This window comes from Gracilinanus agilis, chromosome 3, assembly GCF_016433145.1.
Source record: "Gracilinanus agilis isolate LMUSP501 chromosome 3, AgileGrace, whole genome shotgun sequence".
Taxonomy (NCBI): domain Eukaryota; kingdom Metazoa; phylum Chordata; class Mammalia; order Didelphimorphia; family Didelphidae; genus Gracilinanus; species Gracilinanus agilis.
Genome location: NC_058132.1, coordinates 616,644,180 through 616,670,706, shown reverse-complemented (window position 1 = coordinate 616,670,706; position 26,527 = coordinate 616,644,180). Strand labels below are relative to the sequence as shown.

Genomic DNA, 26,527 nt, shown 5'->3' with positions numbered 1-26,527 from the left:
GAGCCTTATCACCCACCCCCGCCTGGAATGCTGGGGGTGGGGGAAAGGGGGATGTCATGCCCCAGTGTCCTAGTCACCCCTGATATGTACCCCTTCCCCAATTCTACGAATTTCCTGAATCTACCACCCGACTGTCTACAGAGCAAAGTTGGGGTGCAGCGGGGGCAGAGGGTGAACTTTCAGGCCCCGGAAAAGGGATCTCTCAATCCCTAAGAGAGAATTACTCGGTCCCTTAGAAAGTCTTATGGCCCAAGACAGCTGTGGCCCCTCTCAGACTGCAGCTGCTCCCCAGGCTTATGGGGAAGAGCTGGGGGATGGGGGTGGTCTCCTTTGCTCTATACTTAGCCTGGAGGAGCCAGGCTAGTGTCTTATCATCCAGCTGTATCATCAGAGATTATTTTTGGGGCTGGCAGCTGCAGGCGTCTGTGACACTCGGGCCCCAAACAGGGCCGCTGGGGGGTTGGAACTGGAAGTGGGGGAGGGAGGAGGTCCAGGTTGTGGGGAGGGGGCTGAGGGAAGAGAACGTCAGTTCAGTGGAAGACAAGGCAGTGAGCGGGGAGGACTGGGCCCCTTGGCTGGACAGACGACCGGCCGGACCGATCTCCCCTCAGCTTTGGGCTTCAGATAGAGTGGGAGGTCTCAAAATAGCCTCCCTGGAGTATTATCACCCGCTGAAACTGGAGGGTAAGGAGGAGAGGAGGAGGGTGCGGGAGGGCCAAGGGTGAGGGAACGGGGGCACTGGCTGCCTGAGCAGGGCAGACCTCTCTTCCCATGCCCACCCTACCTCTGCTGACCCTCTTCTCTCCTGATTCCTCCCTCTCTCCCCTTCCCTTGCCCTTCCCAGATCTCTCTTTCCCCACAGGGTGGGCTGTACCACGCGGCCATGGAAGAGAGAGGTGTTCTCGGGGGTGCCCCTCGCTTCCTTCGGTTCCCAAGGCCCGTTCGGGCGCTGAGTGGCACCGATGCCATTTTGCGCTGCTGCCTGACAGGGTCCCCTCCACCCACGGTTCTGTGGGAGAAGGATGGGCAACAGCTGGAGGCTTCTAGCCGTCTGTGTCTTCAGACAGAGGGGGCTGAACATAGCCTTTTGGTAAGGGAAGTTGGGGCCCCAGATGCTGGCGTTTATGTGTGCCGGGCCCAAAATTCATGTGGGGAGGCCTATGCGGCCGCAGCCCTCACAGTACAAGAGCCTTCGGAGGCAGAGCCCGTCCCCTCAGAGGGGTCTCCAGACCTGATCTCTTTGCAGGGTCCCCTTCACAGAGCCAGGACCCCGAGTCCTCTGGACACAGATTCCACATTCCTCTCCTCAGACCCGGCCCAGACCCCCTCCCTTTCCCAGGGGCCCCCAGGCTTACCTCTTGAGCCCCTGGAAGGGCCCCCTGTATTCTTAGAAGGTCCACAATCTCAGTGGGTGCAGCAGGGTGAGGAAGTAGTACTGGCATGCCAAGTCGGGGGGCAGCCAGAGCCAGCGGTGCACTGGGAGAAGGATGGGCGGCTCCTGGAGGACATCTGGGAGAGCGGTCACTTCTCTCTGACGAGAGGCCTGGCTGGGGACAGGGGCCACGAGCTGCGGATCAGGGGCATCCGGCTGCCCGACGCGGGCGTCTACGTGTGCCACGCAAGCAACACGCACGGTCGCACGGTGGCCGCTGCCCTGCTCCAGATCCAGCCCTCTCCAGAGAGCCCTCTGAGCTCGCCCCGACAGGGCCGGAGGGCTTCTGCAGGGCACGGTCAGGGCCCCCCCGCCCCTAAGAGCTTCTGGGTGAGTGAGGGAAAGCACGCCAAATTCCGATGCTACGTGACCGGGAAGCCAGAGCCCGAGACCGAGTGGCACTGGGAAGGCCACCCTCTGAGCCCCGGGCGGCGACGTCTGCTCTACCGGGACCACGACGGCGGCTTCGTGCTGAAGGTCCTGTACTGCCAGCCGTCCGACTGCGGGCTGTACGTCTGTGCAGCACGCAACAGCGCGGGACACACTCTCAGCGCCGTGCAACTGCACGTCCGAGGTACAGGGGCCGGAACGGCCGAGATAGGAACGGAGCCCCGACGGCAGTGCTGCCAGCCAAACAAGGGGAGCCCTGGGCACCTAGCATAGGCCCCCCGCCCTGCGGGCCAGCTAAGCACCCTGGAAGGCCCTCCAGGAGCGTAGAGTCTAGTTGGGGAGACCAGACTGTCATGCCAGAAACATCTAAGAACAGTATAACAGGGCGGCATCACGTCGTTTTTCAGGTCCTGGGTAATAAATAAGGCGGCTCGGTCAGGTCTTTGGGGAAGACTCTAGGGCTCCCCTCAGGGGCATCTCTTGAACCTGTGTCCCTCTGGCTGTGCCTGACTGTCTCTGTCTGCCTGGATTGCAGAGCCCCGAGTGCGGTTTGCAGTGGCCCTCGAGGACGTGGAGGGGGAAGAACATGGAGATGCCGTGCTAGAATGTCAGGTGCCCTCCCGGGGCATCGCCACTACGTGGTACCGCGAGGACCAGAGGCTGCTGCCCAGCCCCAAGTACGAGATGGGGGAGGCAGGGGTCGTGCGGCGCCTTGTCATCCATGACCTAGAGGCTGACGACGATGGCATTTACCTGTGTGAGATGCGGGGCCGAGTGCGGACGGTAGCCACCGTGGCGGTCAAAGGTCAGCCAGGCCAGGGCGATGGATGCCACCTCAGGGTGGAGGGGATGAGGGAAGCTGAACCTGGGCTCGTTTGCCCATGCCAACCCCCATCTGCACAATTACGGCTCCTCTATCCCCAGGGCCCATCGCAAGGCGCCTGCCGAGGAAGCTGGATGTGCTGGAAGGAGAGAACGCGGTGCTTTCGGTAGAGGTCCGAGGAACCAAGGCCCTCGGCCACTGGACTCGAGATGGTCAGGAATTGCCGGCTTCACCCCGGATAATCCAAACCAGCTCCAACCATACACACACTCTGGTGTTGGTGGGGGTCACGCGCCAGGATGCTGGGGTGGTCACCTTCAGCCTGGGCTCTTCCCACACCTCCTCCAGGCTGAGGGTCAAATGTAAGAATGGGCATGGCCAAGAGGCAAGAGTCTAGGAAAACTCGGGAGGAGGGCAAGAGAAGATTGGATGGGGTAAGGGTTAGAGGGTGAGTGAACAGCCTGCTACGTGGCAAAGAATAGGGGAGGAAAGCAATCAGTCAGAGAAGGTGGATATGCCTTGGGATCGTGGCACAGGGCAGAAGACAAGAGAGTATGGAAGACTGAGGGAATGAGGATGGAGTAAAAGGTGGGGTGGAGAGACATGGCAGACACAGCCTCAGGGAATAAGGTAAAGGTTGGCAACTTAGGAGAGTTAGAGCTAGGTGACAGAGGTTGGTTGCTGGATGAGTCTGCTTCCAGGCTACAACCAGAGGAAGAGCGCAGGTGGGTCATGAAGTGATTATTGAGTGAACCCTGGACCCTGACTCATTTTGTATTAGGTATGAAGCAGATTCCTCCAGGACCCCCAGTTTCAGTCGAGCTGGGCACAGGATGCAACAATGCAGCTCTGCTCAGTTGGAAACCCCCAGTGCCTGCCCCTGACACGGCCTTTACCTACCGGCTAGAACGACAAGAAGTGGGCACAGATGCCTGGGTCCAGTGCCTTACTACAGAAGCAGCAGGTGTGGTGGAGGTGCCGGGAGATGGCATGCCAAATGAGGGTGACTATCGCTTCCGACTCTGTGTGGTCAGCAAGCATGGCCAGAGCCCCTACATCCTCTTTCCAGGCTCAGTGCACCTGGGTGAGTTCTCTCTCAGTCTTGTCTGTCCTTTCAATAGTCAGCACCTAATCTGTGCCCTCCATATGTGGTCTCCCCACCTTGGGGCCTTGCCCACCTTCTCTGCCCCTAATGATGGCTTCTTACCTTCCCAGTGCCTGCAGTTCAGGTGCAAAGAGGACTACAGGATGTGTGTGTTCAAGAAGGGGATGATGCTACCTTCTCCCTTGAACTCTCCACCTCGGTGCAAGGCACCTGGTTTCTGAATGGGGCAGAACTCAAGGCAAAGGGTCCAGAGAGTGGGTCCAGGGATGAAGCCCAAGGATACCTGGTGCAGCAGCATGGCCCCCATCACAGCCTACTCCTCCGAGCCACGAGGCTCCAGGACAGCGGGACCCTCATCACTTTCCTGTGCCCTGGTGTACACATCTCTGCCACACTCCATGTGCAAGGTGGGAACTGGGCATAAGGGACCCCTCAGCAATTAGAAGAGGCAGCAAGGGGTGGTGGGAAAGGCACGAGCTTGAGAGTAAGAGGACCTACATGACCGTAGGGCAGGCATAGTTCAGTGGAAGTATGCTCTGAATTTGGAGTCAGAGGATTGGATTTTAATATCTCATTTGTCACTCAATACTTGCGTGATTTGGCCAGGAGTAAGGAGGGGACTGATGCTGTTTGGACCTCAATTTTTACATCTATCCCATGAAGGGCCTGGACCAAATAGCCTCTACAGTCCCTCCGGCTCAAAACCGATGCTCCTGGAAAATAACCATAATCATACTAGCTCACAATTTACATTGTGCTTTAAAATTCACAAACGCTTTCTTCACAACAGCCCTAAAAACTAGGTAAGAGGGGAGAGGGGTACCCCCTTCCTCATTTTACAGAAGAGAAAATTGAGGTTCCAAGGGACTATAATGGCCCACAACCACACAGTTAGTGTCTGATTCAGGATGCAAACCCAGCTCTGCTGACTCCAAGTCTAGCTCGCTATCCACCATAGCTATGGAGACCACTCCAATGGGAAAGACATTGTAATGGCGGTATGAGAAGCTGCCTGGCCAAGTCAGTCAGGGCAGGACAGGCATGTTGAGGGTTTATTCAGGCACCGATTGGACCTAGAGGGAGACTCCTGGACTGAGCAGGAAGTTTTAGCTGGTCCCTTAGGCCAGATGAGGAATAGGAAGGACACAGAGTCCACGCCCTGTAACTCAGTGCTTTCTCTCACTATTTCTCTCCCAAATGATGGAAAACTTCTTGTAAAACTCAACCTCTATCTGCAGGAGAGCCGAGCAGGGGCAAAGCGACATCTAGGTTCAGAGAGCAGTGATGGAGACAACTGATACATCAGTGGCTCTCTCAGGGTTACAAGGCAGTCTCTTCACAACACCCCTGTGAGCGAGGCAGGGCCATGGTTTTGCTCTTAAATGACCAATGAGGAAGGCTCTTACTCGAGGTCACAGCCAGTAAGAATAGCCTTGGGACATGGAACAAGGCCTGAACCAATAGCTTCAGGGTGCTGGCAAGTAAATGTCCAGCATAGACTAAAAAAGGAAGGAGCTTTATTGGTGTGGCGTCTTCTGGCCAGTTCTAATTCCAGCCTGCCCTGTTCTCCCTTCTGCCTATGGTGGAACTTGAGCCCACCTGGTCTCCTCAGCCTGGGATGCCCTTTCCTCCCAGAGAACGGAGGCAAGAACAAGAAACAAGAGCCAAAAGGGGCCAGGTGTCTCTCTTATCAGTCAGAGAGTGGGCAAATAGAAGCCTTGTTTCCTCTGCACTTCTGTCTGTGCCAGGAAACCTAACGTAGCAAGGGAGTCAGTCTGGAGCCCAAATTATCCGAAAGATTCATTTATTCCAACCACTTTAAAGTCGCTGGGCAGAGAGAGAGATGTGGGAAGCCCTCCCCGTCCATCCCCAACAACCCTATTAGAGGGTAGGGACTTCATCACTTTCTAAATCTCAGCCCAGTAGAGGCTAATGATTTTCACCTTGGCAATGTGCCTGAATTCAGTAACTCATTAATTATAAAGGCTTTTCTGTGTTATCAGCCTTCGATATTTCCACGGGTCAGCTCTCTGATCAATGTTGGAGCTCGAGCCAATAATACAGATCACAACCCGTCCACATCTTCTCATCGTGGGAGACTTTTGTCTGTGCCCTCCCATAAATCCTACATAGGACAGAAGGGATGGCCCACCCAAAATACCCAGAACCTTCCCTCGGGTCAGCCAACGATCCAGGGCTCTCAAGGGCACCATCGGAGGCTGTCTAGGGGTTCTCTTTCATTCTTCCTACATGACCCTCCTGCCTCCGTTTCTCGTCATACTTCTCTTGGCTGCTTCTGGCACACACAGTTCACTGCAGGTACCGTGTGCTGCAGCCCACAGAAGCCCATCATACCCTCACCCTCTCTAGAGCCCTTTACATGACCCATATTTTTGATTCCTCAGAGATTGAATCATTTCATGACTCACTGCCATATGGCATCACCAAAAGGATGTTGAGTTAAAAATCTGAGATTTTGTTATGGGCAGAACCTTGGGAGTTGTTGAAAATGCTGTTCAGTTTCCCCAAAGCTAGCCCACTCTGTTTGCCCCATTCAGTTGGCCCAGCTCCCTATCCTTCTGTAGTGCCTGAACAAGATGGATATAGTAATGAGGACCTGCTCAATGGACTGCCCATTCAACTTTATATCAGAACTTAAGAGAGTTATCTAGACCAGTGGGGTCAAGCTCAATTAGAAGGGGATCTTGACTGGCCCTACACAGATTTTGAAAACCATAAGTTAAAAATAATCTATATTTTACTTTATTTTTACTTATTTTGTTCAACATTTCCCAAATATATTTTAAACCTTTACCTTCCATCTTAGAATCAATACTATATATTAGTTCTAAGGCAGAAGAGCAGTAAGGGCTAGGCAGCGGGGGTTAAGTGACTTGCCCAGGGTCACTCTGGTTTGGACTGCACTTGGAAGTTTTGCACATGTGGTGCAAGTCTGGCATCTGTGGTCTAGACAATTATCTATTATGTAGGCTTATTATAGAAAGGTAACCTTTTTATACAGTTATATTTGGTATAATGGTACATAAAAATGACTCATTGGGATCCCCAAGCAAAAAGAACAAGTCATTGGAGTGATGTGGATAGGAAATGCATTCCCATGGCGACCCATGATAGACAGGGTACAATGTGAGAAGAAAGTCTGAAACCTGTGTTTCCATGGTGACCCTGACTATTTTCCTATCCATCCTTAGGGAGCCCCCTAGGTCCATCCATGCCTGGGGAGCCCCCTAGGTCCATCCATGCCTGGGGTGCCTATCGGGTGGTCTAGCTCTGCTGCCTCTGACTGCCACTATAAGTGTTTGCATCTGTGTGTGGGTATGTGTGCCTTTCCTCTATAGAGGCCCCCGTGAGGATTGTGCTCCCTCAAGAAAAGGTATCCATCGAGGCCATGAGCTTGGAACAGGTGGTGCTCGTATGTGAGCTGTCCCGGGCTGGAGCTCCTGTGCATTGGTACAAAGATGGGCTGGAGATAGAAGAGAGCCAAGCCCTGGTGCTAGAGAATGAGGGCCTCCGGTGCCGCCTGGTGATACCAGCTGCCCAACCCCAGCACGGGGGCGAGTTTGTGTGTAAGGCTGGAGAGGACTCAGCTTTCTTTATGGTCACCATCCAAGGTGAGAAGCCTGATTGAGCTTAGATGTTCTGAGCCAGAGAACGGAGTCTCGGGGCCCCAGGGCTAGCTAAAGTAGGAGCAACACCTCAGCTCGCTTGGTAGAGGGGCTCCCTCTGGAAGGTCCATGCCGTCAGCTTCTCCTCTGCCCCCTTCCTTCCTCACCACCCACCCTTGTCTCTCTGCTGGAAGCTTGCCCGATGATTCAGAAAACAGGGAGCCAGGGCCAGACAGTGAAGGAGGAGGAACTGCCCAATTGGGAGACAAACCACTTAGGACCGTCTCACCATTCTGTGCTATCACAAAGAATCTTGAAACCATCGAAGCAGAAGAGACCTTAGAAGTTATCTCCCAGGCAGGTGAGCCCTTTACAGTCTACCTGATGGGTGGTAGTCGTCCCGTCTTTCTTTGAACATCCCATGGAAAGTTCAACATCCAATAAGCCAACTGCAGCATTAAAAAAAAATAAATATCTATCCATCAGGGCAGCTAGGTGACTCAGGAGATAGAGTGTCAAGCCTAGAACAGCAAGTCCTGGGTTCAAATATGGCCCCAGATACTTCCTAGCTGTGTGACCCTGGGCAAGTCACTGAATCCCCCATTGCCTAGCCCTTAGCGCTCTTCTGCCTTGGAACCAAAATGCAGTATTGATTCTAAAACAGAAAGTAAGGATTTTTCTTTTATCTATTCATAACTTTGCATGTTCCCAATCTTCCATTCTTCACAGGACCTCTTTTACTCTTGAGAGCATCTCCATTCTCCAATCACACTTACCCTCTATATCTAGTCTGTTCTGTTCATTTCTCCCTTCACGGTTTCCATCATATACATCACCTTCTCTCCACTCACCCAGCCTATCGCCTCATCCCCTTTTGTATGGACTATTGCAGTTGCCTCCTAGACTGACCTCCCTGCCCCAAGGCTCTGCCCCCTGCAAACCACCTTCCACCTAGCTGCCAAACTGATTTTTGCTAAGGGTAGACCTAACCAAGTCACACATACCTATTCAATAAACTCTAAAATCAAATATAAATTCATTTTGATCTTTAAATCCTTCAGGATCTAGCCTCTTCCTACCTCTTCTTTTTAAACCCTTACCTTCTATCCTAGCATCAATACAAATATTGGTTCCAAGGTAGAAGAGCAGTAAGGACTAGGTAATTAGAATTGTGCCCAACTAGAAAGCATCTGAAACCAGATTTACGCAGGACCTCCTGTCTCTGGACCTGGGTCTCTAACCACTTGGCCATCTAGCTACCACAAACCAATGGACTTATGATATAGAAAGATACAATGAAGATAAGCATAACTCTCACATGGAGTTATTATGTCCTGTTATCTAATTCCATCTGTGAAATTTCTGTGGCACAACTCATTCTAGGGTCTCCTCTCTCTGGGCACATAAACAAATCCATTACCTTCCCCATCGTGTTTGTTTTTGTGGTGTCCATCTTCTCTACAAAAGCCTTTTCTCCTCTGGTTCAGACCTGAGCTTTGGCTTGGCCTCCAGCTCCTAAATCCTGCATTTTTTATCTAACTTATTGGTTCTCTGAAGTGACCCCATTGACCAACTATGATGGGGTGCAGGAGGAGGCACTGGAACCCAAGAAGGCTCCTAATTAAGGTCATTAAGTCACTCCTTGTTGCTTCCATCTGTAAAGGAAATGGCCAGAAGGACCACATCTCACATGGATGATGTCTCTCCATAAAACATATAGGAATCCCCACTGCATCATATTTGGGGCTTGGTTCTGACATGACTCATCACTAAATCTCACCTTGAGGAAGTCCAAATTGCTTTGCTCCTAGTTAACTTTCTTGGACTTGGGCTTTATAAGGAGGCCAAAGTGAGAGAAAGCTGAAAATCTACTGAAGGACACTGAGGACAGGAATTACCTGCAGAGAACAATCTCAGACCTCAGGAAAAGTGAGGAAAGGGGAAGAGGACAATTAGCATTTTATTTATTTTTTAAAATTAGAAGCGAAATCTTTGCATTCCACATTTGATGCAGTACCGGCTTGCCTGGCTAGTGGGGGGCCACATCCCAACAGATGTTACCCTTGGTCCAGAATTGCAGCTTTGCATTTAGTCTTAGATCAATCTCTTAAATAATGGCCCCGTGGCTTCCCAGCCAGGGTGCCATGATAATAGCCCTCAGTTTCCAAGCAAACAGTCAGGTTTACACAATATCAGGGGTCTTTTACTGGTAGGTATCTCCCCATTTCACAGGAGCTTCAGACCAGTCTGTAATCTTAGCTTCCCTCCTCGACCGTGCCCCAGGTCCTTCGGAGGACAGGTAGTACTCTACCTTGGTCATAGGAGCATTCTGAAGTCCAGGGCTCCGTCCACAGATGATTGTGTTTGTGACCATGAATGTGGCATTCTCATCTGGCCTCAGACTCTTCCTAGCTGTGTGACCCTGTTTGCCTAGCCCTTCCCCTTCTATCTTAGAGTTGTTTCTAAGACCTTTTAAACTCTTTAAAGACCTTCACCAACTGGCCCCCTCCTCAATCCTTTAAAACCTCACCTTCTGTCTCAGAATCCATACAAGTATCTGGTCCAAGGCAGAAGAGCCATAAGGGCTAGACAAGTGGACTTGGGAAGGGAAGGATTTAAAAAAAAAAGAATATGACATTCTCTAACCCTGAGTCTTTGGGTGATGATATATCTCAAAAATGTTACCGTCTCCCACTGCAGAGCCCCCTGTGAAGATCCTATTCCCCCAGGACGAGGTATCTGTGACTGCGGAGAGCTCCGAACGTGTGGTTTTAAGCTGTGAGCTGTCCCAGGCTGGAGCCCCCGTGCACTGGTCCAGGGACGGAATGGTGGTAAAGGAGAGTGAAACCCTGCTCCTGGAGAGCAAAGGGCCCCACTGCCATCTGATCCTGCCTGCAGCCCAGCCCCAGGATGGGGGCAAGTTTGTGTGCAAGGCAGGAGAAGACCAGGCAGTCTTCCATGTCACCATCACAGGTGGGCACAAAAAGATGAAAAGTACGGTGGGAGCTGTTCAGCCGAGGCCCTGTCTGGGTAATAGAGAGATGGGGGAGTCTTCTGGGGAAAAGGTTGCCCAGGAGTCACGAGAGTCTTTGGCATCTAAGCGTGTCCCCCAGTCACTAAAGTAGAGGAGAGATTCATCACTTCAGCATGAATTGGGCAAGCAGATGGTGCTAATGGGGCTGATTTGTCTTGTGTTAGTCCAGCCTGTCCATGACGAATGGGGATGTGTGGGGAGAGGGGGTGGCGTGAGAGCAGCTGGGAAAGCTGGATGAGGCTCCAGGTGAATGGTCACAATGCACCTGGGCCATACCAGGGTCAGCTAAAGGAATTGGGGGTGTTGGATTTAGAGGGAAGGAGACTAGAGAGAAGTTTGATGGCTCATAGGATCTCGAAAGTTGGATGATTCAGCAGCTATTTAGACTAGCCCATAACTGTATCTACAGTGTCCCTATCAAGAGGTCACCCAGCCTTTGTCTGGAGACCTTGAACAAGGGAGAGCCTACTATCTCCCAGGGCAGAATGTGCCGTCCTCGGTCCTATTAGGCAAACAAAATCTGCCCTTCTACAACCTCCACCCATTGTTCCAAGTTCTGCCCTCTGGATCCAAATAGAACAAATCTAATCCCTTTTCCATTTAATATCTCATCAGATATTGGAAGAGGGCTTTCATGTACTACCTGAGTCTTCTGTTCTCCTGCCTGAACTTTTCCACCATCTTCAGCCCATCTTTGCATGACATAAACTTCACCATTTTGAATTGCATTGCAGTATTTAAAAAAAAAAAAAAACACACCAAAAACCCAAACTTTTCTGACTTTAGAACCATTCAGTAGTGGAATGGGCTGCCTCAAAAGCTAGTAGGTTCTAGTGGTCTTCTTCAAAAGGAGGCTGAGGGGGCACATAGGTAGATCAGGGGATTGAGAGTCAGGCCTAGAGACAAGAGGTGTTGGCTTCAAATCTGGTCTCAGAGACTTCCTAGCTGGGTGACCTCAGGCAAGTCACTTAAGCCCATTGCCCAGCCCTTACTATTCTTCTGCTGTGGAACCAATACACAGTATTGATTCTAAGGTGGAAAGTATGGGCTCAAAAAGAAACTGTGCATAATTTTTCCCTAGAGAGCCCAGTTGTTAAACATTTACCTGCTTACCCCTCGATTGGTGCTTTATAAACATTGCTTAAGCTCAGTGGGAGTGTAGCAGAAAACTCAGGGAATTGTCATCCCCAAACTGGAGGGGCTCCATGACTCAAGACAACAACAATAATAATAATAATAATAATGATGATGATGATGATGATGATGATGATAGTGATAATGAAAACTGGCATGACAACTTCAAGGTTTGTAAACTGCTCAATTTCTTTTGAATTTCACAAGCCCCCTGATTGTGACATCATATCCCCCTCTTCAGAGCCCCCAGTACGGATCGTACAACCCCAAGATGAGATGTTCCTGACTGCTGTGACGTCAGAGAGAGTCGTCCTCACTTGCCAAGTGTCCCAGCCCAGAGCCTCGGTGGGCTGGTACAAGAATGGAATGGAGGTGGAAGAGAGCAAATATTTGGTACTCGAGAGCGAGGGGCTCCAACACCGTCTCGTGCTGCCTTCTGTAAGGCTCCAGGATGGGGGCGAGTTTGTCTGCAGCACCAGAGACGACTCTGCCTTCTTCACTCTAACTGTAACAGGTCAGGTGGCCCAGTAGGCAGCAGAATAAGGGAATTCTTGGAAAATGAGTCCCAAGACTCAGTTCTTGAAATGGAACTCAAATATATTTTCTATCTAGCTTTACTCCAATTGGCAGGAGTTGCTGTCGTTGCCCTGTGTGGGAGAATATTGGGGGTGGGTGTAGATGGGCAGGGGGTGGACCTGAGGTGGTCAGCCCTTCTCCATCACGCTAGAGAGTCTGGGGGAGGTACAGTTCTCAAGACATCCCAGCCCTAGAGGGCTGGGAGGGGATACAGCAGGGTTTGCACAAAGTAACTCTTTCTGGGAGCCAAGAGTCTTGCGGCAATCTGGAGAGGCTTGGTAAATCTGGGAGAGCTGGCAAGCCAGAGCTCTGCGGATGGGTAATCTCTAAATCCATTCTGGCCTCCTTTCTGCCAATGAGTAACTCTTTGTGGGTTCCTCCCTATTCAGTGTCCAGTTTTCAGGGATGTTCCATAAAAGGTAAAACTCTCCAATTTGAGGAAAGAGTCAGGCCAGTCATCCTTCATTCCTCCCTGCTTTTCAACTCTTGTTTTATGTTCTTCTCCTGCATTAGAATATAATCTCTTTGAGGGCAGGGAACATCTTATTGCTTATATTTGTACCCCTATCACTTAGCTCAGTGCCCAGAACATAGTGAGTGCTTAATAAACCCTTGTGGGCTCATTAACTTGACTCCCTAACAATTAGACCTGACCCTAAATGGGCTGACTCAGGAGGTACTATACTGAGTTCCTGAAGAATGTGGGTCTCCGTGTACAGGCTAGAAGACCTCTTTTAGGGATGTTGTGAAGGTGGTTCAGGTATGATTGGAATAGAATACATCTTGGGACCCTTCTAGCTTGGAGAGTCTAATCTTCTTCATGGGGGCAGACTATGGGTTCAGGTTCTCTTGGTCACTGTTTCTGAGACAAATGTCACAAAGCTTTTGAACAGGGGATGCCCTAGTGCAATGATAGTTACCTTTTAGAGACTGAGTGAGCAAACTGCACCCTCACACCCAAAGGTGAGCCACCCTCTTTCCCCAGACATGGGAGGGAAGAAGCACTCCCATTGGGCTGCTGGGCAGAGGGGTGGATGATGCCAAAAAATATCCTCAGGCATGGTAGAGAGGGGGAAGAGAGCAGCCCCCTCCAGCACATGTACCATAGGTTCACCAACACAGCCCTAGCTGGATCCTTGGCCAACTCAGTTCCCGGATAGCAAACAAGATTTTGATCTGTTGGCATGTAAGTCAACTGTGGGTGATTCTGAGTGGCTGCATCTCCCCCACTGCAGATCCTCCGGTGAGAATTCTATCCCCCCAGAACACAGTGTCCTTGGCTTCCCTCAGCTCAGAAGCAGTGGTCCTGAAATGTGAGCTGTCCCGGGCTGGAGTCCCTGTGCGCTGGTACAAAGATGGACTGGAGGTGGAAGAGAGTAGAGCCCTCATCCTGGAGAGTGAGGGACCCCATCACCGCTTGATACTGCCTGCAGCCCAGCCCCAAGATGGTGGGAAGTTTGTGTGCAAAGCAGGAGAAGACTCAGCCTTCTTCAATGTCACCATCACAGGTCAGGGACCAGGCAGGGCTGGATGCAGAGAATGGAGGGAGCCCTAACCACCTAAAGCTTTCCATTTCCCCTGCTCTCAGAATAATAGGGGGAATGGGACACTTCTGGGCAAGAAGGTGCTTGCTCAGCACTCGGGAAATTCCCTAGGACCTAAACACAACAGCCAAGGTGAGGGGACCAGCTGAAGCGGGGAGAAGGTAACTAGGGGATCTTGGCAATAGATTTAGAGCTGGAAGACAATATGACCTCCATTTAGTTCAACCCTCTTGCCCCGACCCTCATTTTACAGATGGGGACCTATAAAGTCAGAGATGACGTGATGCCCAAAGTCACATCGTTAGGAAATCGAGGGGCTGGACCTTAGGTTCAGTTTTTACACAGAATTTCCAAATCCTACATTTTCCCCACTGCACACCCCACCTCGTGGGACACCAGCCCTTCTATGGGAGCACTAGGGGAGATCAGCTGGTGAGGATGGGTTGGTGTGGCTGGATGAGACCAGCCTGTCGGTGATGAGCAGGATCTTTGCATACCTGTAGCTGGAAAGGCTGGCTGAGAGTTTTGGGGGGCTGGAGGGGAAGGAAATTGAGGAAAGTGCTCCCCCTTAATGCCATACCAAGATCAGCTGGAGAAACTAGGGAGAATTTAGAGATAATTCAGAGAGAAAGAGACTTGGGGAAAAACACACTAGCTCACAGGATCTCGAGAGCTGATCAGCCTCGGTGGCTATATCTGTATGAGAATCTCTTCACGAGGGCACCCAGCCTTTGCCTGGAGATCCTCAAACAAGAGAGAACACGCTACCTTCCAAGGCAGAATTATCCTCCTTAGACAGATCTGCGAAGCAACTCAAACTACCTTTCTACAGTCTCCACCCATTGCTCCAAGTTCTAGCCTCTGGGTCCACACAGAATGTCTTGCCTCCACAGGGTGGCCCAGATTGTACTCATGGTACTCACGTGCCCCTGAGTCTTCCAGCTTAACACCCCAATTCCTTCAACTCATCTTTGCATGATACCTTCACTGTCTTGAGTTGCTTTCTAGTGTTCCAAGAAAATCCTACCGGGGGCTGGTAGGTGACTCAGTGGATTGAGAGTCAGACCTAGAGATGCGAGGTCCTGGGTTCAAGTCTGACCTCAGATACTTCCTAACTGTTTGATCAAGTCACTTCACCCCCATTGCCTAGCCCTTACCACTCTTCTGCCTTGGGACCAATACAAAGTATTGATCCTAAGATGGAAATTAAGGGTTGTTGTTGTTGTTTTTAAAGAAAAGAAAAGTTTACCTCTTAGAACTGTGGAATGGGCTGATTTGGGTGACAGTTAGGCTCCAGGGATGGGCGTAGAGAGAGCTCCATGAAGACTTGTCATTCAAGGCCTTCAAGTGGAGGTAAACAACTGTGAGGATATGCTAAGCCAGGGATTCCAGCTCACAGCCTGGGTGGGCTAGATGACTGCTTGAGGGTCCTCTGAGATGCCTCCATTCTGGGATTGTTTCCAGAGTGTTTGCACGACTATGATTCCAGATTTTGTTTCCAGATATGGCTATGCTTCTCCCCTCTGCAGAGCCTCCGGTGAAAATCCTGTTCCCCCAGGATGAGGTGTCTGTGGCTGCCGTGAGCTCGGAGCGGGTGGTTCTGACGTGTGAGCTGTCTCGGGCCGGAGCCCCCGTGCGCTGGTACAAGGATGGGCTGGAGGTAGAGGAGAACGAGGGCCTGGTTCTGGAGAGCGAGGGCCCCTATCACCGCCTGGTGTTACCTGCAGCCCAGCCCCAGGATGGAGGGGAGTTTGTGTGCGACGCAGGGGATGACTCAGCCTTCTTCATCGTTGGTGTCACAGGTCAGGGGTCTGGCAGAGCTAAGGCTCAGAGTAGCCCCAGCGAGGGAGGGAGATGCCTGCAAGGTTCCAGGGGACTTTCTCTTCCTTACCACCCTCTGCCTTCCTCAGCAACACCCTAAACTCAGGTGTAGAGGAGTCTCTTCCTTAGGCTCATCTTGCCTTTGCCGCCATTTGTAAAGCTGCCCAGGTGAGAAGGAAAGGAGCTTTCACAGCTAAGCCCCAGATGACCTTCTGGGAGATTTTCCTTGCTAAGACTCACTTCTGGAGCATTCAGAGGTAACCAGGGTGGAAAGAGAGAGATCTATAGGACAGAGCCCCCAAAAGAGCCACCTGTCCCACCTTCCCCCCTGAAGAAGCCAGACTCTTCTCAGAGCCCCAGTTCAGACTTAGCATGCTAGGCAGGGAAAGGGGGTCCCTAGCCACCCAGCTCCAGACCCACCTGCTGCTTATTTGGGCCCAATTTTCTCTACACATGTTTCCTCCTCAATAAAACTCCTAGTTTTACTTCACTCAATATTCAACCTTGACTCACTGATAGCTCCAAAGCACCCCAATGGGAGTGTCACCCCCACCTCTTGCCCCTTTTGCATTCCCTTAGCCCACATGGAACCAGAATTTGTTTTATCCAAAGAATTCTGGCTAGAAATTAAGAGAAACAAGTAAAAATGTAACCAACTTGGGAAGAATATAAATCAGTTTAACTTAGTACCTCGCAAATACAAAGCACTATTCTAGGCAGTGCTGGAGGTAGAAAGACAAGACTCAACACCTGCCCTCATAGAGTTGACAGTCTCTATATTAACAATATGGCAATTAAAACTTCCAAGAGACTGAGTTCTGGGTTAGAAAATCAATTTATTGATTAGGCTAGCAATAACCAATAAATTAATTGATTGGTGATCAAAACCAGGAAGTCCCCTCAAGCGGGTCCAAGGACACATTTTGGGAGCTCACCCTTTGGCTCTCTCCTAGACACACAAAGCATTTCTAAATGGTGAATAGCCAAGAGGGAGGAGATCCATCAAAATTCTCAACCCTTGTCCATATGCTGGGTAATGGTGGACAGATACATATTGAGTGTTATGCCATTGGCTGTGGCTCCTAGTCTAAATTAGGATCGGATGAGCCTATAATCTCCCCTTTCTATATACCAAGCTTTAGAGTAGGACATTCCTTGGAATTCCTAAAGACAAAGGAAAGAGTATAAAGATCAAAGAACTGCTTTGAGTCTCTAATTCAAAACCCAGATGTAGAAATCATTCAATATTTTAGGAATAAATTCTCTCAATAGAGCATCAGGTCTGGAGTCAGGAGGACCCAGTTTCATATGTGAATTCAGATACTTCTTGTGTGACCTTGGGCAAGTCACTTAACCCTGTTTGCCTAGCCTTTGCTTTTCTGTCTTAGAAAGCAAGGATTTTAAATAATAATAATTTTTAAAATCTAAATTTAAAAGCCAGAATATTAAAGTTACATAACCCAGAAATCATATCATAATATCCTTCTAATAAAATTTCCCCACACAATAACAGTAAAATAATAACTAGAATTTCTATAGCATTTAAGGTTTATGAAGTATTTTATCCCCCCCCCCCAAAAAAAACACAACTCTTCTCTTCCATCTTAGAATCAATACTGTATATTAGTTTCAAGGCACAAAAGTGGTAAGGGCTGGGCAGTTGGTCATAAGTGACTTAACCAGGGTTACATAGCTAGGAAGTATCTGAGGTCAAATCTGAACCCAGGACCAGCAGGATGGAAGGAGGACTGAGTCTGGAGCCAGACCCTGATTCTGGCACTGGCTATCTTTGTGACTTTGGGCAGGTTCTCCAACCTTCTTATCCAACAGGATCAGCTGTTTAAAGCTAGAAGAGAGTCTTCCTTATTTTACAAATCTTGGTTAAGTGGGCCTCAGTTTTCCTCATCTGTGAAATGATGGAGTTGGACCAGATTGACCTCTGAGGGTCTCTTCCAACTCTAAATTTATGATCCTACCATTCAATGAAATGTTCCAGAGAAGTCACTTACAGAATCAAATCAAATATGCCCACTTGTTAATTTGGTGCTTTATGCTCCCAAAGCACTGTGTATACATGACCTCATTTGAGCTTTACAACAGTCCTATGAGGCAGGTAATCAGGGAGGTACCAAAGCTAGCTTTATCTAGGGAGCTGGTGGTTTAATTTTCAGTATAAACCCCCTTGGAAATCAGCAAATCCTACAAGTCGAGGCTTGATTTGTTGTTTTATTGGTTATCTAGACTTTTTTTTAAAAAAGTGATGGAGAAAATGTTCACAATGTAGATTAACTTAAAAGTTTGTCAGGAGGGGCAGCTAGGTGGGCATTTCCTAGATGTGTGACCCTGGGGAAGTCACTTGACCCCCCATTGTCCATCTGTTACCACTCTCCTGTCTTGGAACCAGAACTTAGTATCAGTTCTAAGACAGAAGAGTTGTTTGGGGTTTTTTTGTTTGTCAAGCATACATTTTTTCCCAGAAAGCCGATTGTTAAATCTGTACCAGAACACCACTGCAGGCAGTGCAAATATTATCGGTATTTGACAGACTGAGAAAATGAGACCCGGGAGAGTTAAGAACCCTGTTCAAGGTCACACAGCTAGAGAGTGGCAAAGCCAAAGCTACTACCCAGTTTGCAGTCATTGTATCACCTCTCCTAACTAGCCAAGAGTATTAGGTAGTGGGGGAAGAAAAGGGGACAGAAGTAAAATGGTGTGGGGAGAGCAGGGAGAACTGGACAAAAGACCTGAGACAACATTCTGGAGCAAGACAATGAAGGAGGAGAACCACATGGATTAGAGGGTCAGAGCTGAAGGTGCTGGAGATCAGGGTCTGTAGGGACCACAATGCCTGATGGGAGTTGGGGGGAAGCAGAAGCTCCCTGCCCTTGCCCCTCCTCCTCATACCCTCCCTCCTACCAGTACCCCCAGAACGGATTGTGCGCCCAGCTGCCCGCTTCCTACAGCTGCAATTCAGGTCTCCAGGTCGGGTGGAGCTTCGCTGTGAGGTGGCCCCTGTGGGGGCCCGTGTGTGTTGGTACAAGGACGGGCTGGAGGTGGAGGCATCAGAAGATTTGAAACTGGGGGCTGAGGGCCCAATCCGGACCCTGACCCTGCCTCAGGCCAGGCCCCAGGACGCTGGAGAGTATGTCTGTGAGACCCGAGATGAGGCAGTCACTTTTGACCTCCGCCTAGCTGGTCAGTGCTCTGCTCAGGAAGGGGAGAAAGGAAGAAGGGGGAGCGCCCCAACATTTTCTTCAATCCTAACTCTCCCACCCCAACAGAGTCTCCAGTGCAATTCCTCCTCCCGGAGGCGGCTCCCACCCCGCTGTCTGTGTCCCCTGGCGAGCATTTCATTCTAAGCTGTGAGCTGTCCAGGGCGAGCGCGCCAGTGTTCTGGAGCCTGAATGGGAGCCCAGTGGTCGAGGACGGGAACCTGGAGCTTCGGTCTGAGGGCCCTCGGCGCATGCTGCTCATCCGGGCTGCCCACCCTTCTCATGCCGGGAATTACACGTGCCAGGCTGGGTCTGAGCCCGCAGCCCCTACCCTCACTTTCCCTGTCCAGGTGACTGGTGAGTAGAGGAGGGCAGACTAGGGGGAGTGGGCTAAGCAGGGGGAGGGGGAGCAGAGGCCCCTGGGGATGGGCATCCTCCGACCCCAGAACTCGGGGGTCAGCTCGTCCCTCATACACAAACATACACGTCCATGCACACCATCGACTCTGCTCAAAGCTCCGACCCCAAACCTTTGTCCCACTTCCCTCCCGCCTGGCCTTGTCCTCTCCACCACCCCTTTCCCTGCCTTCCTCGTGATGCCCTGGGCTCTGGCCCTACAGAGCCTCCCGTGAAAGTGTTGTCGCCGGAGGCATCCCGGACTGGGGTTCGATGCGCCCCAGGCAGGGACCTGGAGCTGGCTGTGTGTCTTTCGGGGCCTGGGGGGGCCGTGCGCTGGTACAAAGACGGGGAGCGGCTGGCCAGCCGGGGGCGGGTGCGGCTGGAGGAGGCCGGGTCACGGCGGGTGCTTCGGGTGCGGGGGGCACGCAGCGGGGATGCCGGCGAGTACCTCTGTGATGCCTCCCAGGACAGTCGCATCTTCCTCGTCTCTGTGGAAGGTAAAGAGTCTTCCCCACATACACCCCAGACCCCTACAGTGCTCTCTGAACGCCCCCCACCTCGCCCCGCACTGCCCCGCCCCACCCCACTGGCTCTCCTAATCCCGGGTATCCTATTCTTTCCCTTCCGCTTTCCTTCCCTTCCTGGGTCCCTTCTCAGTCCGCGCTCTTCCCCCATCTGCAGCTCATTAAAATAAAATAAAGCGGGGAAAGCTATCACAAGATTTTGCTAGGAAGTGATTTATACTTGATATTTAAAAAAAAACAAAAAAACAAAAAAACAAAGACCACAGAATAGGAAGTGGTGAGCAAAGAAAGAAGAAATAGGGGCCAGAATTGGGAAGGAGGGGAAAGATGCAACAACTCCAGCCTGCACTTCGGGGGAGGGCAAGACAAGGGGGAAGAATGGAGGATCTGGGAGAAGGGTGATAAGAAAGAGAGAAGGCATGCTTCCCTGGGATATATTTGGGCTGAGGATGGATGTAGGGCAGAGGAGGGAATGTTCCTACCTCGGTCCCACTAAGGGTCCCTGTTCTCCCTGCAGAAATCCCCCAGGCGAAGCTAGTTTTAGAACTGACTCCACTGACCATCCAGGAGGGGGATGATGCCACATTCCGGTGTGAGGTCTTCCCACCAGATGCTGAGCTCACCTGGCTTCTAAATGGGACTGCAATTACCCCCTGCAACCGGATAGAAACAAGCCAGAATGGCCCAAACCACAGCCTGACCCTTCGGTGCTGCCAGATAAGTGACTCAGGCAACGTGACCGCCCAGACCAAGGGTTCCGAGTCCACTGCCAGGCTCCATGTCCGAGGTGTGACTCTTAACCACCTAGGGGCTGATGGGCGAAACCACCTCTTGTCTTCCCTACTCAGCCCCAAGGCTCTCTTTCACTTTCTAACCCTTTTGTTGCTCCTACTTCAACCTAGAATCATAGCCTTTAGCTATTCCTTAGAGACCATCTCACCCAGAGTTCTCATTTTACAGGAGAGGAAACTGAGAATGTCTAAGCTCAGGAAATTTAGGTGGCATAGCCAGGACTAGAACTGAGAACTCCTGACTCCCTGATCATTGTTCTTTCTACCAGAATGACCTTATAAGAAGCAATCCATTTTTTTTATTTTAACCCATATTTTCTGTCTCAGGAACAACTCTAAGGCAGAAAGGAAAGGATTAGGCAAACAGGGTTAAGTGGCCTGCCCTGAGTCACACAGCTAACAAGTGTCTAAGACCAGATTTGAATCCAGGTTGTCCCAACTCTAGGCCTGGCACTCTATCCACTGAGCCCCCTAGCTGCCACTGGAGCTATACACTTTTTTTTCATTTATTATATATATTACATTTTTTAAAACCTTTACCATCCATCTTAAAAACCAAAATTTATAAAATCAATATTTTATAATAAAGTATAAATTTATTAAATTGTTATTTTATTTATTTAAAATAAATTAAATATAAAATAAAATCAAGTATTGGTTCCAAGGCAGAAGAGCAGTAAGGGCAAGGCAATGGGGGTTAAATTAAGTGACTCACCCAGGGTCATACAGCAAGGAAGTGTCTGAGCCAAATTGAGACCCAGGATCTCCTATCTCTAGGCAGAACAATGCAACTTGAAGAAGCTCCTTGCCTCTCTCCTCTCTCCTTCAGGATCCCTTACCCTCCTCCCCAGTCATCCCTCTATTTTAGCTCCACCTGGAATTTATTACCCTTCCCTCTTCTTCAGAGGCTGAGCTGCTGTTTTTGCGAAGGCTCCAGGATGCCCGTACTGAAGAGGGCCAGGAGCTGTGTATGGAGGTGGAGACCAGTCGGGTCGGGGGAAAAGGAGTAGTGAGCTGGTTACGAGGGGGAAAGCCTCTTCCTGAAGACCCTAGGTTCTCAGTGGTCCAGGATGGCCGAGTGCATCGTCTGATCATCCACAAAGTCATGGTGGGTGACCAGGGCATCTACGGCTGCAAGAGCCACCATGACCGTACCCAGGCCCGGCTGCTTGTGAGGCGTGAGTACCCCAGAGAAACTCCTGCTTTCCATACACACCTCAGTCACTCACCCTTCCCTGGCCTAGCTCAGGAAGAGGTCTACCATCCCTTCTCTAGGATCTCTTCCCTTCCGGTTCAGTAGAGAAGATGGATATAATCGCCCTCTCCAGGAACCCTTCATTCCCTCCAAGACCTTTCAGTACAAGTGTCTCCCCCGGGTCTTAGCCATGTCCCCCAATGCCTACCTCAATGTGAAATATGAGTCTGGCGTCTGGCCCCAAACACTTCCCAGGTCTGGGTAGCTCACTCCAATTCTGGTTTACCCTGCAACAAGTCAACCCCCAGGAGCACCCCCCCAACACCCCTATATTCTTTCTGAAGCTTCCCTCTGTCTCTTCCAGACCAGGGCAGGGTGGGAGTCATAAGGGAATAGGTGTAAGGACCCTTGAGACCTCTCTGACCTTTCTGATTGTATTTATGATCTCCAGTATCCAAAGCTAAAACGATTCCTTTCCAGGTAGATTCCATGAAATCGGGGCGTTGTAGGACATTAGGGACGATGTCTCTCCACAAGCACACAGCTCAGGACCCTGGTACTGATGATGCCTTTGTTCCCTTCCTCCCCACAGCCGAGCAGCTGAAGGTTCGGCATCCCCTCGAGGACGTGGTGGTCACTGAAGGGGGCAGTGCCACCTTCCAATTGGAGTTGTCTCAGTTTGGGGTGACCGGAGAATGGGCCCGGGGAGGGGTCCGGTTGGAGCCTGGCCGGAACTGCCAGATCAGTGCCCAGGGCCACAACCACTGCCTGGTTCTCAGCAGCCTTGGCCTGGCCGATACTGGAACCGTGTCCTTCACCACTGACACCCTTCGTTGTGCAGCTAGGCTGGAAGTGAAAGGTCTCTATTTCATGGCTCTCTGTCTGTGGCATCTACCACCCCCAATTCTTCTTAGGCCAGCTCTGCCTCAGCATCCTTCTGCCCCCTAGCGGCCATCCCACTCTGACAGCCTCCTTCCACCCCACACTCTGGGCTTCCCTCATTTCTTTTTTTTTTTTTTTTTAACCTCTACCTTCCATCTTAGAATCAATACTATATATTGGTTTCAAGGAGGAAAGAAGAGCTGTAAGAGCTAGGCAATGGGAGTTGCCCAGGGTCACACAGCTAGGAAGTGTCTGAGGGCAGATTTGAACCCAGGACCTTCCATCTCTAGACCTGGTTCTCAATGCAACCACCTATCTGTCCTTGTCTTCCTCATCTCTTATTAATCATGTCTCACCTGGTATTCTTGTTTATATTCTCTGACCATCTCCCTCTCCCTTATCCATCCCCAGAGATACCTTTAGCCATTGTGAAGGGACTCCAGGACCTCGAAGTGATGGAAGGTGACTCAGCTACATTTGAGTGTGAGCTGTCCAGGACCCAGGCGGACCTCACATGGGATAAGGTCAGAAACCAAACCAGTGCACTTCCTTTCCCTTCCCCCATCACCAAGGTCTTCCCCACTCCCCACCCCACCCCATCCCAAGAGGAGGAGTGAGGCTAATGGAAAGTGCCCTGATTTTAGATTCAGAAGGACTTCTTTACCAGCTGTTTATCCACTTCTGTTTATAAATGTTTATATATTTTTATGCCATTTACCAGCTGTTATGACCCTAGGAAGTCCCTTCCCTTCCCTAGTCCCCAGTTTCTTCATCTGTAAAATGAAGGGGGTTGGACTATGTGTAATATGTAAAGTCCCCCTTCATGCTGCCACAAGTTCTGTGTCCCTGGCAGGACCAGTGTGGGGGGTGAGGGGACGGCGAGGAAGGGAAGGGGGCAGCTGTAGATGTCTGGTAAGGAGCCTTTCGGGAGGGGAGTGGATCCTTCTGCCCCCAGTACCACCGTTCACACAGCTGAAATCTGGGTGAAAAGGCCAGGCGATCTGAAGGAAGAAACGATGGCTTAAGGGTCTCCCGCAGCCTTGATAGAGGATTTGGGGCGGAAGGGGGGTGCCAGGCAGCCAGCCAACCGGGCTCGTGGGGCGGGTTTACAGACTGCTGGTGTGGGAGGGAAGGTGAGCTCTATTTCAGAGCGGCCGAGCAGGAGTCTGCCGTGGGAGGCAGCTGGACTCGGCGGCGGGTCAGCGCCCCCAAAACCCAGGGGAGGAAGGAGAGGGGCTGGCCCCGGTGACCGCACCCCTCCCCCTGCCAGGACGGCCAGGAACTGTCTCCCAGCCCTCGGCTCCGGATCCAGGCTCTCGGCTCCCGCCGGCTCCTGCAGCTCCGGTGCTGCGGCCCGAAGGACGCCGGCACCTACAGCTGCTCCGTGGGGAACTCCCAAGCTTCGGCCGCCTGCCTCACTGTGCGGAGTGGGTACTGGGGCTCCCGCGACTCAGCTCAGGGGGCGGGGCGGGGTCCCCTGGGGAAGGGGGATGGAGGCCGGGGCGGGGGCTCTAACTTGGGCTCCGGGGAGGTCAAAGGGAGACTGCCTGCGCGTGGGTGTATGGGGGTGGGGTGAGGGCGCTTGTGCTCAGTTTGGAGTCTCTCCTGGCAGGCCGGGTCACTGGGGAGGGAAGTGGTGGGAGGTGCCCCGGCCTCAACCCACCCCCTCCTCGGTCTAACCCTGCAGAGAAGGAGGTGTCAGTGCTCCTGGAACTAAAGCCGGTGAAGGCCCGGGAGGGCGACGGCGCCACGTTCAAGTGTACAGTATCCAAGCCCGACATCCCTGGTAGCTGGCAGCTGGGAGGCCGAGTCTTGCGCCCAGGAGGCCGTGTCCGAATCCGACAGGAAGGTTTGAGAGCCAGCATCCCTCCCCAGACCTTAAAAACAGACCCACACACACACATACACCCCAAAAGCAGCAGCAGGCAAGCCACTGTTTCCCAACCTCTTTCCCCAACCACTCACCTCCCCCATCCCCACAGCCCTCAACTATGAGACTGTGCCCTTCCTCAATCTCGCTCCAGTTTCCCTTTCCCTCACCAGGCATCCAAGACCACTCCCTCCATCTCCAGTTCCTGCCTTCCCTAAGGACTAGCTCAATGACCCAAGGAGATTCTCCATACATGCCCTACGGGCTCCCCCAACTTTGCTCGTAGCCAAAGATGAATCCTATTTCCCTCCTCTCACTCCCCACCCCAGGGAACCTTCACTCGCTGGTACTGAGTGAGCTGCAGGCTGAGGATTCTGGGGAGATCCAATTTCAGGCTGGACAAGCAAAATCCTCCACTCAACTGGAGGTTGAGGGTAAGAAGGGACCACTGGAGGGCTAGGGGAAGAGGCTGCTGTGAACTAAAATGTGTGGGTTTGCAGCTACCTTCTAGAATGGTTGGCCCTCTGAAGGGAGGAGAGAGGATGGTATTATTAACCTCCCCAAATGGAGTACTTTGGTAGAAGCCACTAGATTAAGAACTAACAGTCTTCCTCATCTAGTCCCAGAGAGGTTGGGATTTCCCCAAGAATAGGTGGCATGGGACATTAAGGCCAACATGACTCAATTCTCGGTGTGGAACTCTCAATGAAATATCACACCACTGATCATCTTTCCTTCCTCTCCACCCCCAGTCCTGCCTCTCCAGATCTGTCGTAGACCCCCTCGAGAGAAGACGGTATTAGCTGGCCGGAGGGCAGCCCTAGAAGTGACTGTGTCCAGGGGAGGTGGCCATGTTCGATGGCTGCTGGGTGGGGTTGATTTGCCACCTGGACCAAAGTATGAGTTTCGGAGCCATGGTGTCACCCACAGTCTGATCATTCACAACGTCCAGCCCACTGATGAGGGCACCTACTGCTGCCAGGCTGGAGAAGACATCGCCAATACTAATCTGCTAGTGGAGAGTGAGTAATGGACCTGGGCTGGTATAGGGGAAAGAGAACTGAGGTATTAGGGTTGGGTTTCGTTGAGAGTCTTAGGGAAGCAGCAGGCAAGAGGGGAATCCCAGAAAGATAAGGGTCAGGGGAAAGTCTCAAAGAGCTGTCTGCTTATTCAGGGATGACGATGGGGAAAGGGACACAGGCCAGGGTCAACCAGGGGCAAGGGCAGAATCTAAGAGAGGTCCCTTGTGCTCTACTCTAGAGAGGACCCCTCAGCAGCTCTGTCCACAGCTGAAAGCCTCCCCTCCTTTCCCCTTCCCTTTGTTCCCTTTCTCTCCTTCCATAACTCCTCCCTTAACCCCAACTTGTGAACTTGAACCTTTTCCCACCACTGACCCCTGTATCATTTTTGATCTACAGTATGTCCATCTCTGTCCTCCTTATCCCTATGTTCTCAGAAAGGATATGGAGGCAGGAGGATGAGAAGAGGGTCCATGAGCTGCAAAGACTTGGACAGCCAAACTTGGGCTCTGAGGCATTACAGCTCCAGGGTAGCTAGGTCCTCTGGTGTCATTCTCCCACCATGTGGGAGTCTCCCTATTCTGATCTTCCCTGAGTCCCTGTGATCCTACCTCTTCCCTTCTCTTTAGAGCCTCAACAGGCTCTGGAGCAGAAAGGGAAAATCCTCTTCTTATGTGAAATGACAAAGGGAATGAATCAGGGGAAGAGGGAGGCCTGGAGTCAAAGAATCTTTTCCTCTGCAGGTAGCTAGAACCAGCCCCAGACACAGAATGGATGCCCATGGACAGATGGGAAACCAGAGAGCTTTGGGTCTGGGGAGCATGGGAGGACAGGGGGAAATAAACACGGACCAGGAGTCCTTCCATCCACCTGTTCCTCAGGCTCTCTGTAGTGTTGGGTTGCCTCTCTGACTATTCACATATGTCTTTGAACATCTCCCATTTTCATTGCTCAACCTCCCCCAAGTGGGCTGCTGGGAAACCACTCCTGGCTCAAATCGTGCAGTTTGGCACATTTATAAAAGATGTAAAACAAGAGGAAGAGAAGGAGGAGGAGGAGGAGGAGACAGAAGCACGAGGTGTCTGGAGTAGAACAAAAGACACCAGACATGCACCGTGTACAAGCCCCCAAAACCCACCCACCCAATCCC

At 51.4% G+C, this 26,527-nt stretch overlaps 1 protein-coding gene across 1 annotated transcript; it reads left to right on the top strand.

Annotated features, from left to right (window-relative positions):
• Positions 1-51: 51 nt before the first annotated feature.
• Positions 52-26,246, top strand: OBSL1 (obscurin like cytoskeletal adaptor 1). Its single transcript, XM_044669442.1, has 23 exons — positions 52-171; positions 863-1,207; positions 1,322-2,006; positions 2,358-2,627; positions 2,747-3,007; positions 3,427-3,729; positions 3,861-4,157; positions 7,110-7,382; positions 10,077-10,349; positions 11,786-12,058; positions 15,194-15,466; positions 18,405-18,680; positions 18,767-19,054; positions 19,318-19,593; positions 20,138-20,407; positions 21,317-21,589; positions 22,199-22,465; positions 22,900-23,012; positions 23,759-23,915; positions 24,176-24,337; positions 24,688-24,792; positions 25,111-25,380; positions 26,121-26,246. The coding sequence occupies exons 1-23, from the start codon at positions 52-54 to the stop codon at positions 26,126-26,128; spliced, it is 5,838 nt and encodes a 1,945-aa protein (XP_044525377.1). The 3' UTR covers positions 26,129-26,246.
• Positions 26,247-26,527: the final 281 nt, after the last annotated feature.